At 43.1% G+C, this 12,434-nt stretch overlaps 1 protein-coding gene across 1 annotated transcript in view; it reads left to right on the top strand.

Annotated features, from left to right (window-relative positions):
* The first annotated feature begins 818 nt into the window (after positions 1 to 818).
* The window catches only part of ADARB2 (adenosine deaminase, RNA specific B2 (inactive)), a 170,739-nt gene continuing 159,123 nt past the window's right edge, over positions 819 to 12,434 (top strand). The window contains exons 1-2 of the mRNA XM_019530793.1: positions 819 to 901; positions 11,073 to 11,980. Coding sequence (XP_019386338.1) covers positions 880 to 901; positions 11,073 to 11,980 — 930 coding nt within the window. The 5' untranslated portion in view covers positions 819 to 879. The remainder of the gene's footprint in view (positions 902 to 11,072; positions 11,981 to 12,434) is intronic.

The following is a 12,434-nucleotide window of genomic DNA, read 5'->3' as shown; positions in this document are numbered from 1 at the left end:
CTGGTCCACCGGGGAGCACACGGGGGCCCCCCCCCACCCCCCCGGCTCAGCAACTGGTGCCTCCTGGGTCTGGGGGGGCATCCAGGGTTCCCCTGCAGCCAATCACTGAGCCAAGAGGGCACGGGGGTGGGGGGCCAGCGCACTCCCCAGCAGACCCAGAAGTAGGCCATAAGTATTTCTGGTCCACTTCTAGATTCGCTGGCAAGCATGCTTGGAAGCCTTCCATGCTCCTGTGGGATACTCCATGTGCCCCAGCACTGTAGCAACCACGAGCCATGCCTGCTACCTTAAGGTATGTAGAAAAAAACTTTTAAATCCGTGCCTGTGTCTGAATCACTGATTTGCCGAATCAGCATCAAATCTTCAGATTCCGCCATATTGAATCGGGGACAGTGATCAAGCCAAATCTGAATCCAAATTGAATAGCGGTTGTTTCACACAGCCCTATTGGCTAATTAGTGCTACACAGATGCTTCATGAGGACATGCTGGGCAAACCTAGGAGAGGCACACACCTGGTACTATAGATTTCATAGACATTAGGGCTGGAAGGGACCTCAGAAGATCATCGAGTCCAGCCCCCCACCCAAAGGGCAGGAAGTCAGCTGGGGTCATAGGATGTCCCAGCAGCAAGAAATATATCACAATACCATGAAGCTGCATAGAAATGTGGTAAAAATCTGAGCAACTATTACAAAAATGGAAACCAATTAAACTTGCCTCTCCCCAGGGAAAAAGTGTGATGAGATCTTGGTTGACCTAAATTTTGTCAAGTAATGATTTTATATGCCCTTTTTCTCTTCTTTTTGTTCCAGAAAAAGTAAGCATATTGTCAACCTTCATCGCACCCTTCAAGTATTTAAGTCCTGGTGCAAGCAATATGGAAGATGAAGACAACTTAAGTAAGCAGCCTCTTTTCTTCACAATTTGTAACCTGTGCATTGAGGGTAATTCTAGGAGCAAGGTAATTTGGGAAACACCTCTATCAGCTTAATCTTTTAGGTCACTGCACCATAGGTGACACATAAAGGGGGCACAGGGGTGGGAGGACACGTGCCCCCACCGACAGGGCCACTGCCACCACCACCAGCAGCATCTCTGAGGGTGCTCACCAGCTCTGCCCCCATCGCTGACACTGCCAACAGCGCCTGCGGGAGCTTGCCAGTTCCAGCCCTGCCGCTGACACCAGGAGGTACCAGTGGGGGACTCAGGAGGCACCAGTCACCCGTGCACTGCACAATTGTTAGTGCACAGAACTGCAGAAAGTACAGCACATTCACATTTCCAGTGAGCAAGGGGTTAACCTAAGTTTAACAGGCACTTGGAGGGTGCCTGTAAACTGGGTGCTGTGAAGCCCAGGGAAATCATTCCCATAAGAAGGCTGTGTTCAATACTAGGGTCAGGAGACAGAAAAGTGTCTTTGTCTTCTTTTGTGCTTTAGTTAATTTATTTTGCTTCCTTTCTATATGCTTGATCCTCAAAGGACAAACCAGGTTGACTGCCTTTTTTCTGCCCTCAGCCCCATTTTACATTCCCATCATTTCCCAGTGGGAGGATTGCTGGGGTGAGGATGGACTGCTGTTTGAAGCACTGTCCTCTCCTTTTCCCTTGGCTAATACTATTTGCAGAAGAAAACAATCCACATCCAACTGAACAGAGATGCAGTTAAAATGTTGGCAACATGATTCTTAAATGGTAATTCTGACATGGACCATACCGATGATTATTTAGCTGGAAGATTGTCAGGAGCTGCTATGTTTGAAGGATAAATGTGATCATTAAAATGTCAGTAAGGCCAGGCAAAATAGCTGTGGTTAGAATGGAATAGCCTTCACCCATGTTTTGCATTTGACACCAAACAGTGATTTCTACATGGCATCCAGTTTTCTGGTTGTGACTTATCTGAGGCATTTAAGACAGAGAGGAAAGCTTTCCAAACCAAATGAACACCTCTTGCGTTTTAGTATCACCTACCAGATGTGTTCCTTTCCCAGCCAGAAACAATGAAGACTTCCTCTCTTATAACCAGTAGGTGGAGAAAATGGATCATTTTCCTTGGTGTTGCTAATCTGCCTTGATTTCAACAGGAGATGGCACTGATGGGGATAGTTATTGAAAGAATGTAGCATTTTATTTCACATTGCTGGTATCACAGCATTTATTGTGTGTGCTGCACTATTGCTAGTGCCTTGACTGACAGGTTTTTCATACACTAATGAATGCCAAAAAACCTTGAAAAGCCTTTAACTGCTGGTCCCAAGGATACTACGTTTTCACAAAGCTATGAGAAGTGCACGTAGCAAACATAGTATGCATATAATGAGTTTGTGCGGGCACCTCCTGTATAATGTTTCCCAAGTGTGTCGCTTTGTTATTTTTAGGTAAATGTAGTATAGTTGTACATACTAGACGTTAAATCACTGTTTTCTTATTATTGCAGCAGTGCCTTGGTCTCTATTATGTTTTCACTGGCTGTAAAAAAAATAGTATAGCCTATAGTGTGTTTCCTGAAAGAGAAACACCAAATTTTACTGTTTTTGAGGTATTGCACATCAGCCCTCCACTGATTCAGGTATGCTACGGTGTCAATAACAATTACGCTAGCATTAATTACTTTTTTTATTTGCTGCTAGTAAAAAAAGCTCACCTACACCCCATGAAAAAAGGCATAAAAATGATGTAGGCCCAGATCCCAAGAGCTATTTAGGCACCTGACTAGTATAAGAGCCTAACTCCCATTCATTTCAGCGTATCTCAATATAAACCTTGATTTAGGCATTACCCTGCTTAACTTCTGAGCATGTGCCTTGGGAGAGAAATTCACAATGACCCTGCCAGGCACCTAGAAGCCCTAAACAGTCAATGGAGAGTCTCTGAAGATCCCGATGTGTGATTTATGTTTAGGTGTTTCAGAGCTGTGTACAAAGAATGACAATAATTCAGAAAGCCCAGCGGCTTTCTGGGCCTCCAAAAGCAAATTCAGAAAGCCCAGAGGCACTGAAAGTCATTCAATAGGAAACACTAAGGACATTTCTGAACTCCCACACTTCTCAAGAGCTTAGGCACCTGACTCACGCTGTCCGTTAGGGCCTTACCATTCGTTTACTGGAAACAGAATCCATCACCCTCCTGTCCTATAACCAGCAGGCCACAGAGGCAGGCTCATTCATGCATTTTCTATTAGAAAGTCATTAGCTAAAAAACAAAACTAAGCCTGCCAACAGATACAGGGACACAGACATGCCCCCTCCCATGGACTCCCCCGCCCTGCTTGCATGAGTTGCCCTTATTTCTGTACCATGGCCTGCCTTCAGCAGGAAGAATGGAGATGTCCCTCACATAGCCTATGTAATAGAGTGGTAGATGAGAAGTGGGAAACGTGAGTAAGGGTGAGCGGTGGGAGAATACTCCAACCCCTCCGTTATTGGGCAGATAACCAGGACCATCCCAAATGAGCAGCAGCATCCTGCCAGTGTCTCCCATGAACATTTGAATCATAACAGAAATTAGGCAGGAATTAGGTGCAATGGAGAACTTAAATGCTCCTGCTGAATTGTTTCTGTACATGCCCAAAAGCCCTGGACTAGATACCTAGGGAACTAAAGCCATTTTGAGTTTAAGTGATTAATTCCATGTAAGTGCTACTTACATGCCTGGGGAGTTGGTTTGAATCCCATCCTAACGGCCTGAATTTGTGTGAGGATCTGAACCTCAGTGACTGACAAGGAAGTTGTGGGCTGTGACAGTGCTTTCCCTAAATGGCTGGGGAGGATGCATTAGAGATAAAGAAATCTCATAAGGTTCATATATAGACATGTGTTTTTTTGGTTCAGGACCTGAGATAACGTAGTGGCCAGAAAACTATCTTCAAGCCAATTTCAAAAACCATCTTGAGTGGACTGAGAGCCAATCCCCAAGGAAGAGCTCCTCCTAAACTTTAAATAAAAATTGCTGTTTCCAACAGTAAGAGTGTTCCTACCATATACGGTAACATACGGAGATACAGAGTCTGTGACTTTACCTCTAGGAAAGGGACAGTCACTAATCACTTAATCAGCATTATGTTTTTGCAATGGAATAGGAACTGTCTTATTGGATTTTAATCAAAAGGATGCCCTTGACAGCACCAGCAACAAGATATGATTCTATAAGGACCTGTTAGACTGTCATATGCATACTTTTTGATGATAGTAGAGGTACTAAGATTCTGATCAAGAAAAACACTGTAGCACACGTATACCTATGAATGCAGCAGCAAAGAGGTCTCTCTATTTTTAGTTGCCCCACAATGGGGACTGGTTTTAAAAATACACTGAACCCCCAGCTGTCCCTCTAATTATCAGGGACAAATTTAATTTAATAATTTAGGGCATCTCAAGCTTCCAGATGTGGAAGAACAAACATCATTTGCCCCTTCTGAAAACAGCACCTCTCGTGCTCAAAGCTAAATTTGTATGCAAGTCCCAACTCAGAAAGCACTTAAGCATGTACTTGAATCCCACTGTACTCAAGATAGACCTTAGGTACATATTTAATTTATGAATGTGCTTAAGTGCTACCCTAACATGCCTGCTTCCCTGAATCAGAGCCCAAGTACTGTGCTGATCGGAGCCTAAGCTAATATAAATAAATTCCATAATTGGAATTGGAACTACACTAGCAATACATGCATTTTGTACTTATTACAGACACTGTAGGACTACGCTATAGTTTATGCTTCGTTTGGCAATGGCAAAGGTAACAATAGTGCCCTTTCCCAATCCCTTTCACAAATTAGCAGCTTTCAGTTAAGGAAAAAGCAGGTTCAGTTGAATAGAGAAAATAAACATTTTAAGAATTTTTTTTACCTGTAGATGCTGCCATTCTGTAATGTATTATTCCAATAATAATAATAATAATCTTTTGCATGAATTATAGCAATATGTCTTTAAACTATCTAAGCCTTGCCAGTTAACCAGAAGGGTTTCATTATCAGGGGAGTATGATTGTTTTCTCTTAAGCATAATCAGGTCATTTTTTTATATTGACATTTCAATATAGGAGAGGGCTATACCTATTAGTTTTTTAACACCTTAGTGGGGACAAAAATGGAGCCCCAAGTGGGGGAAAATCTCAGTTCCTTATTATAGGTTTATGAAAAAGTTGACTAACTGACTGAGAAGGTTGTTCTACATGACTGTTGGTACTGAATCTGACTCTAGACACAGGTCCCCTGAGTTTGACACCACCCCCCAACCCTTTCCTAGGGCATGCCTATTGCTTTTGGCATGAAATTTCTCTTTTCCAAGTACATCAGATGGAAGTGAATTCTTTTAACCGCTGTGGTCATTACAGTGCAGATGGACAGCATGTAACAGTCTTCATGAGGAGGTCAAACAGAGGCCAGATATTAAAATTCAGGTAGCAGAAAATTAAAAGGAAAGCCAATCTTCACTGTTGAAATGCATTGGTATAATAATCTTACAGTCCCTAAATATTTCTAAAGACAATGTTGCCTTGTAGCCCTCTCATATGCTTATGCCTTATTCCTTTATCATCAGGAATTTGATAGAATACGTATGTTGTAAAGACCATTTTAAGCCCTATTGATTTGTTGTGATTTGTTTTTAACAATGTTTGGTAAAATGAAGATACCACCCACTTTATCCCCCATAAAGTTTAGACTGCTTGGCAGCAGAATAACCTTCAACAGGAACAATATTATCTCTTCAAATGTAGCGTGGAGTATCGGATGGCTAGTTCTTCAGAGCCCTTATGACCCAGAGACATAGGCAGTGTCATTATTAGTGATGCATTATAGTTCTGAAAAGCTCTTGATGATGCAGACTCTCCAGGTTAACTCTACTGTGCATAATGATCAAAAAGGAGAAAGACATAAACAGGGAGATAGATAGATTGGATGGGGGGAGCATGTAAATAAATATGTTTGCTAACTGCTCTCTGGTTTCCTATTCAATTATTGTACTGAAAATAAGGGATAAAGGCCTTTGCTTGCTTGAGAAAAGAAATAATCAGTAAAGTTATCGGAGGGATCTCACAATGCAAAATTAGATTTTTTTTCTGTCTTACAGAATACAATAGAAATTATTGCCAAAAAGCTGTACTATTTTTTGGTTCTCCAATTTAAAAAAAAATACTACAGTTTGATTATTATCCAGACCTTTCAACTCAGGAGCACTATATTTGATGATAATTTTTTTTTCAAATACAGATAATGTGTTTTGGAGATTCAAGAGCAAAAGCATTATGAGAGATAACAAGGATGAAAATGATCTACAGTTTTGCATTTTTCCCCATGTACGACCTCCGACTTACCCCTTTCCTTTTAGTGCTCTTCATTTCTAAAATTGCTTGTGATAGTTCTATTATGGCTGCTTACACTATTTATCTAATGTAGTTTGGTGTCATTTGCTTGCTTTGTCTGATTTTCACAATAGAAGTACATGTGCCACTATTAGAGATGTAATCTTATGTCTGCTACACAGAGATCTCATAAAAACCACATTTCAAAGATCTCCTATTTCAAAGATATTTGAAAGTATAAAGTAATTTAGTTTTATCCAACTATTGTTGGATGCCGTGCAAGTCCATCAGACACACAGTCTTTCTTAGCAGCTTTGCTGTTTTGTAGGATATAAAGAAACAGTCTGATTGAATTTAGTCTGCCACTAATTCATATGACATGTATGGCAGATTCTGCTCTTATTGAAAACAATGGGGAATTCAGCTCTTTCCAAGGGTGTCAGTATCAGGCCTTATGTGTGATGTAAGATTTCTCTAGACTAAGATAGTCTGGACTGTTTTGTACCAGTAACGCCAGTGCTAACCTCTGAGGTAAACAGGCAATATCTGTACTAAACAGAGCCTCTGTGGATGCATCTACATGAGACGTTTACTGCGGATCTGACTAATTAGTTCTGCAGTAAAGCATCAACATCTACATGTGCAGTGCTATTAGGCCAGAGTAAATTAATTAACCATAGGATAGTACTGCCCAACACAAGTACTATCCTACAGCGGAGTTATTTACTCTGTCACAACGCCCATGTAGACACTTACCGGGGCTGGTTGGGCCATGAGGGTGCTACACTGATGGGCTGCCTGCCAGCTAGCACTGCACTGTAGCCCCCTCATGCCCCAGCAGTCCCTCTGCAGCACACTGAGCCAGGTTGACCCCTGGGGCCCCCCTGCCAGTTCAACCTGCTCTGCCCCAGCTCAACGTGCTGTGGTCCTGGACACAGGTGTAAATGCTGCACCATGGAGCAATAAACTCTGGTGCAAACTGTAATGGAATTTATTGTGTTGCATTAATATTCATATGTAGACTTGCCCAGTTAGTATAATTTACACCTGTCTCATACTGCCTCCTCTGCATTGGCTTAGCTACACCAGTGCAAAAAATAACCAGAGTAGACAGTGCCATAGGCAAAACTTCCAGGGCAAGCAGGGAATGTTTATTTTCTGGTGCTTACATTTTCAGTTAATCATTGCATTCATGAAGGTGAAGGACTAAGGACACACTTTCTCTGTTCACAAATCCGTGGAGCTGAGATTATGAAACAAAAAACAGATGGAAAAAGACAATATGAATTATAAATACAAATAACCCCCTGAGTTTTCCTATTCAGTGGTGCATAATCAATACAAATTCTTTTCAAACCTGAAGATAGTGTGAAACAAGAGTTATCTTTCTTTTCATGCCTTCTGACTCAATATCATTATGTACGATAATTGGGTCTGTAAAAACCTATTAGGTAAGGAGAGAGAAGAGGTGTGAAATAAAGAACCAACCCTACTTCTTCGGAAAAGGGTGTCTGAGGCGAAACATTTCAGAGCTTTAAAAAAGCAGCCATCTTCAGAGAAAATGTCAGTTGTAGGAAGGTGGGCCATCCAAATGGAAAAACAACCACAAGTTAAATAAAGCAGAGTTAGGGCTGCATTTTTCCCTTCTCTCTCCTCCTCTCCCCGCACTTCAGGAGTTCCATGGGAGGGTCTGCGAATCCTTAAAGAAGAGGCCTGGGTGATGTCTTATTTGATTTGACCTTTTAAATGGCTCATTTCCAGCGAGGCTGCTCTTACTGCTATCACATTGTATATGGCTGAACATTATATGGCAAAACTTCTCTTTTTCTAAGTTTTTTTTTTCTTTTGAGGGTTTTAGAAAGTAAAAGCAAGCTAATCACTAGGGCTGATGTAGCAGTCCATTGCTACTCAGCAAGGCATTTAACTATACTTGCCAAATTAATCATGTAACTTTAGGAAGACTTAGGGTCTTGAAATTTGTCATGTGTGAAGTACTTGAAACAAGGGCCTAAGGCCTCAATATTGCAGTGCTGTTGTGTGTGTATGGACCTCCCACAACCACACAAAAGCTCATTGCCTTAAATGGTGCTTTATAAGGCATCATGGAGCAGACTTCAGGATTAGGATCCTACTTTGAGATAAGCGAGTTACTGGATATTTAATAATAGTGCAACATAGGTAATTGACCCCCTTCTCCTTGGAATACAAAGCAAATCCTTCAGCACACTGGGAATCTGAATGTGTTAAATAACTAAAGTTAGATTCCCCCATAATTTTTTGAGGATTATATGTGCCTATAAGGTGTGTTCTCATGATAAGGGTGGTATAAAGCTACATGAATGCAGAAGCAAGCAGTTAGCACCTGCATAATCATATGACCTTACCACTTAGAGCACATGAGAGGCATTTGAGGTGTCAGGAACCTGGAGGAGGAGGCAGGGAGTAATCCAGGACTGCAAAAGTACCCAGCACCTCTGCAGCTATCATACCTGGCACATCTCAGTACAAGGAGATGTGGCCCATGTCCAATGAGCTACTGAAGTTGGAGTATAGGCAGATACATCTACAAGTACTAGACGTTGTGTTGGACATTGGACTGGCCACTGCACGGCTTTAGGACTGCTAAGATAAAGCCACTTTAGCCCCAAATTTGGTCTTATTCCAGGAAGAGCAAAAATGGAGCAAAGACTCTGGCCCACTGAATTTTAACTCATTAATGGAAAAAAGATAAAGATAAAAATAAAATTGCTTATTAGAAATATCGGCAATACCGTGAGTAGTGTAGTGAGAAAGCAACCTGTTGTTTTTTGTTTTTGTTTTTGTTTTTTGTTCATGATCTCAATTACCTAGGCATGGAGCAGAAGTTAGATTGATTTCCAATCTCAGTTACATGTGTGCTGTACAGCCCTGAATTCAGTGCTGTTTCATGTATATAAACCAGGGGCGGGCAAAATTCAGCCCATGGGCCAGATCCAGCCCATCAACTGGTTTGATCCGGCCCTCAGGGCACTCACCAGTTCACTGGATTCAGCCCATGGATCTTCACATGGGGCTGAGCCCTGCCCAGGGCAGCCAGCGCTGTGCTCCTGCCTGCTCCCACTGACCCCAGTCCTAGCCAGCATGCACAGCTTCCAGCAGGGCTGCTCCCGACGCGGCTGCAGCCACCCAGGTGCTGCTCAGCTCCCCCCACCTCCAGCAGCAGCTCCCCCTCCTGCTCCTGCCCCTGCCGCGCCGTTCTAGCGCTTCAGCCAGGCAGCTCTTGCCCAAGTTCACAGGGCTCCAGGTCCCAGCTGCCTTCCACCCACTCCACCTGCCCAGTGCAATGCCCGTCACAGAGGCACGCAGGCAGTGGCTCATGTCACAGAGGCAGTGCAGGCCCCGGCCCTGTGCTGTCATCGCTCTTTCATGCTCCTGCTGTGGTCCCCTGGCCTTACCCATCCATCCTGCTCCCAAACACCGCTCCGCACCTGCCCGCAGCCCCATCCCACGTAGGGAGTTTTGGTGAGCTGTCGCATGGGGGGTGCTGACCCTATCTGTGACAACTCATCGAAACTTCCTGTGTGGCTTCCAAGCACAAATAATTGTCCACCCCTGACAACCAAGAGTATAACTTGGGGTGAGTGTGGATGAGCAGGACCCAATCCCCAGGCACCCATTCAGAGGCAGTGTCAAAATGGCAGCTCCCAAGGGAGTCTGTGGTGGTGCAGCAGCAGCAGCCCCACTCTACAGCTATGGCAGCAACAACCAGACGCAGGCACCCCTCTTGTACTTCTTCCACAACAGGTTTAGTCAGGGGCTCCACGTTCCCTGCCCTGGAAAAGGTTTTGTCTAGGGCACAGACCTTGCTAGTTATGCGTCTGAGTGTAACTATGAGCAAGATCAATTTGTTAGCAATACCATGAGAGAGCATCACTCCCACCCTTCCACAGCAGTTCCTGATTCTAGTTGCCTTTTCCCATTGCTTTCTGTTAACACAGTTCAGCCTTCACATCAGTAGGTATTGCATTTATACGGCACTGGCTTCTCATAGCCTATTTTAGACTTCTTTACTAATTTGCATTAATACTTATTGTTGTAGCAGTAACTAAAAGTACCTGCACTTGCACTTGACAGAAGAGCCTCACCCATTAAACAGGGATCTGAGCCCCACAGTATATACTAGAAGAGTTTATAGCTTAACTGCTTGAAAAGCTTGTTTGATCATCTCTTAGGCTGGGTTTATGATGTTAGTAATACAAGGGCCTCTGTTGTGACTAGAGCGGGTCAATTTATTCATTGAAAATAAATTATTCAATGAATTCCCCATTTTTCTGTTCGTGAGTCATTTGTGAATCACTTTTGATTTCAAATAATGCATTTGCTGTTCATAAACATTTGCCTACATGGATTTGGCCTCAGGGATCCTTGCAAACTATTCGCTTTTACTATTAATTATCCATTGAGAGTGTGATGCAGCATTTATGTTTCCTATTTAGATGACTGGAACATTTCAAACACGTTGTATAGGGGTTTTTTTGGACAAATAATCATTCATGACATACTGGGGATTCAACAGTAATGTAACAAATAAACCAGAAGTCATCCAAGTAGTAGAGAAGAACTAATAACCTGACTCCATGAATAACAGCTGAGGAAACATAACACTTTTATTCATGAAATATCTGTGACTCTCTCTTTTTGTTTCTGGCTTTCCTATGAGCTCTTGGATTAACAAGAGATATTTTAATGGCAACAGAAATAATATAAGTGGTTCTGTTTGTTTATCGACAGGTACCAGCAGTGCAGAAGTAAAAGAAAACCGAAATGTTGGCAACCTGGAGGATCATCCCATTGCCTCCAGTGAGAGATCAAGAGTGGGTGCATCGAGCAGTAAAAGGAAAAGGCCCTTGGAGGAAGGCAACAATGGCCATTTCTGCAAACTACAACTCATCTGGAAGAAAGTCTCATGGTCAGTGACACCAAAGAATGCCCTGGTCCAGCTACATGAACTTAAACCAGGGTTGCAATATAAAATGGTTTCCCAGACAGGCCCTGTGCACGCTCCAGTCTTTGCTGTTGCTGTAGAGGTAAATGGACTTACATTTGAAGGCACAGGACCCACAAAAAAGAAAGCCAAAATGCGGGCTGCAGAACTAGCTCTGAAGTCTTTCGTTCAGTTCCCAAATGCATGTCAAGCTCACTTTGCCATGGGGAACTGCATTAACCCATCCACAGACTTTACATCTGACCAGGCAGACTTTCCAGATACTTTGTTCAAAGAGTTTGAACCACCTACACACAGCGAGGACTTCTCGGTCTATAACCCCGTTAATAATGAATTGCTTTCCACTGCTTATCGACATGGGAGGTTACTCTGCCACACGTTGGACTTAATGGGCCACGCTAAGCAAAACAAGCACAAGATGGCATCCAAAGCTGAGAGTGAAAAGAACCCAGTGGTGTTGCTAAATGAGCTGCGGTCGGGACTGAGGTACGTCTGCCTTTCGGAGACTGTGGAGAAGCAGCATATCAAGAGTTTTGTGATGGCAGTGAGAGTGGATGGGAGAACATTTGAAGGCTCAGGACGTAGCAAGAAGCTGGCAAAGGGCCAAGCAGCGCAGGCTGCACTCCAGGCCCTCTTTAACATTCGGCTGCCCAGTCACATTCCCAGCAGGAGTAAATGTAACCATTTGCCACAGGTGAGAGCTCTCAGGTAGCTGCCACTGAGATGAAGGCATTCTTAAGCTTAATGTGATTGTTATTGTTCTAGCTGTAATTGGTGAATGATCAGGCCACTCTCCTCAAATTATAGTAAGTACAATATTTCAGCAAAGCCCTTTCTTCACAGAAAAAACCCTAGGCCCATACAAAGGTCTTTGTGTGTACTTACCTTAAAATCTTTAGAAGCAATTTGCAGGATTATCCATAAGAATTATGGATGAGTGTAAAGAAAATAGAAGGAATGTCAGCATTTCAGTTGTCTAGAAATAATTGTAACAATGACAGACGTAATGGAGGCAGGTAATTTGGGTAATGATGCAACTTTCTCACAAGGGGAGAAGAACCGGCACCACACTTACAGGTTGGGGAACTCCCCTCTTGCCAGCACGGAGACGGAAAAGGATCTTGGAGTCGTCATTGACTCCACGATGA

Source organism: Crocodylus porosus, unplaced genomic scaffold, assembly GCF_001723895.1.
Source record: "Crocodylus porosus isolate Cpor-Errol unplaced genomic scaffold, CroPor_comp1, whole genome shotgun sequence".
NCBI lineage: Eukaryota > Metazoa > Chordata > Crocodylia > Crocodylidae > Crocodylus > Crocodylus porosus.
This window is presented reverse-complemented; position numbering and strand designations above follow the sequence as displayed.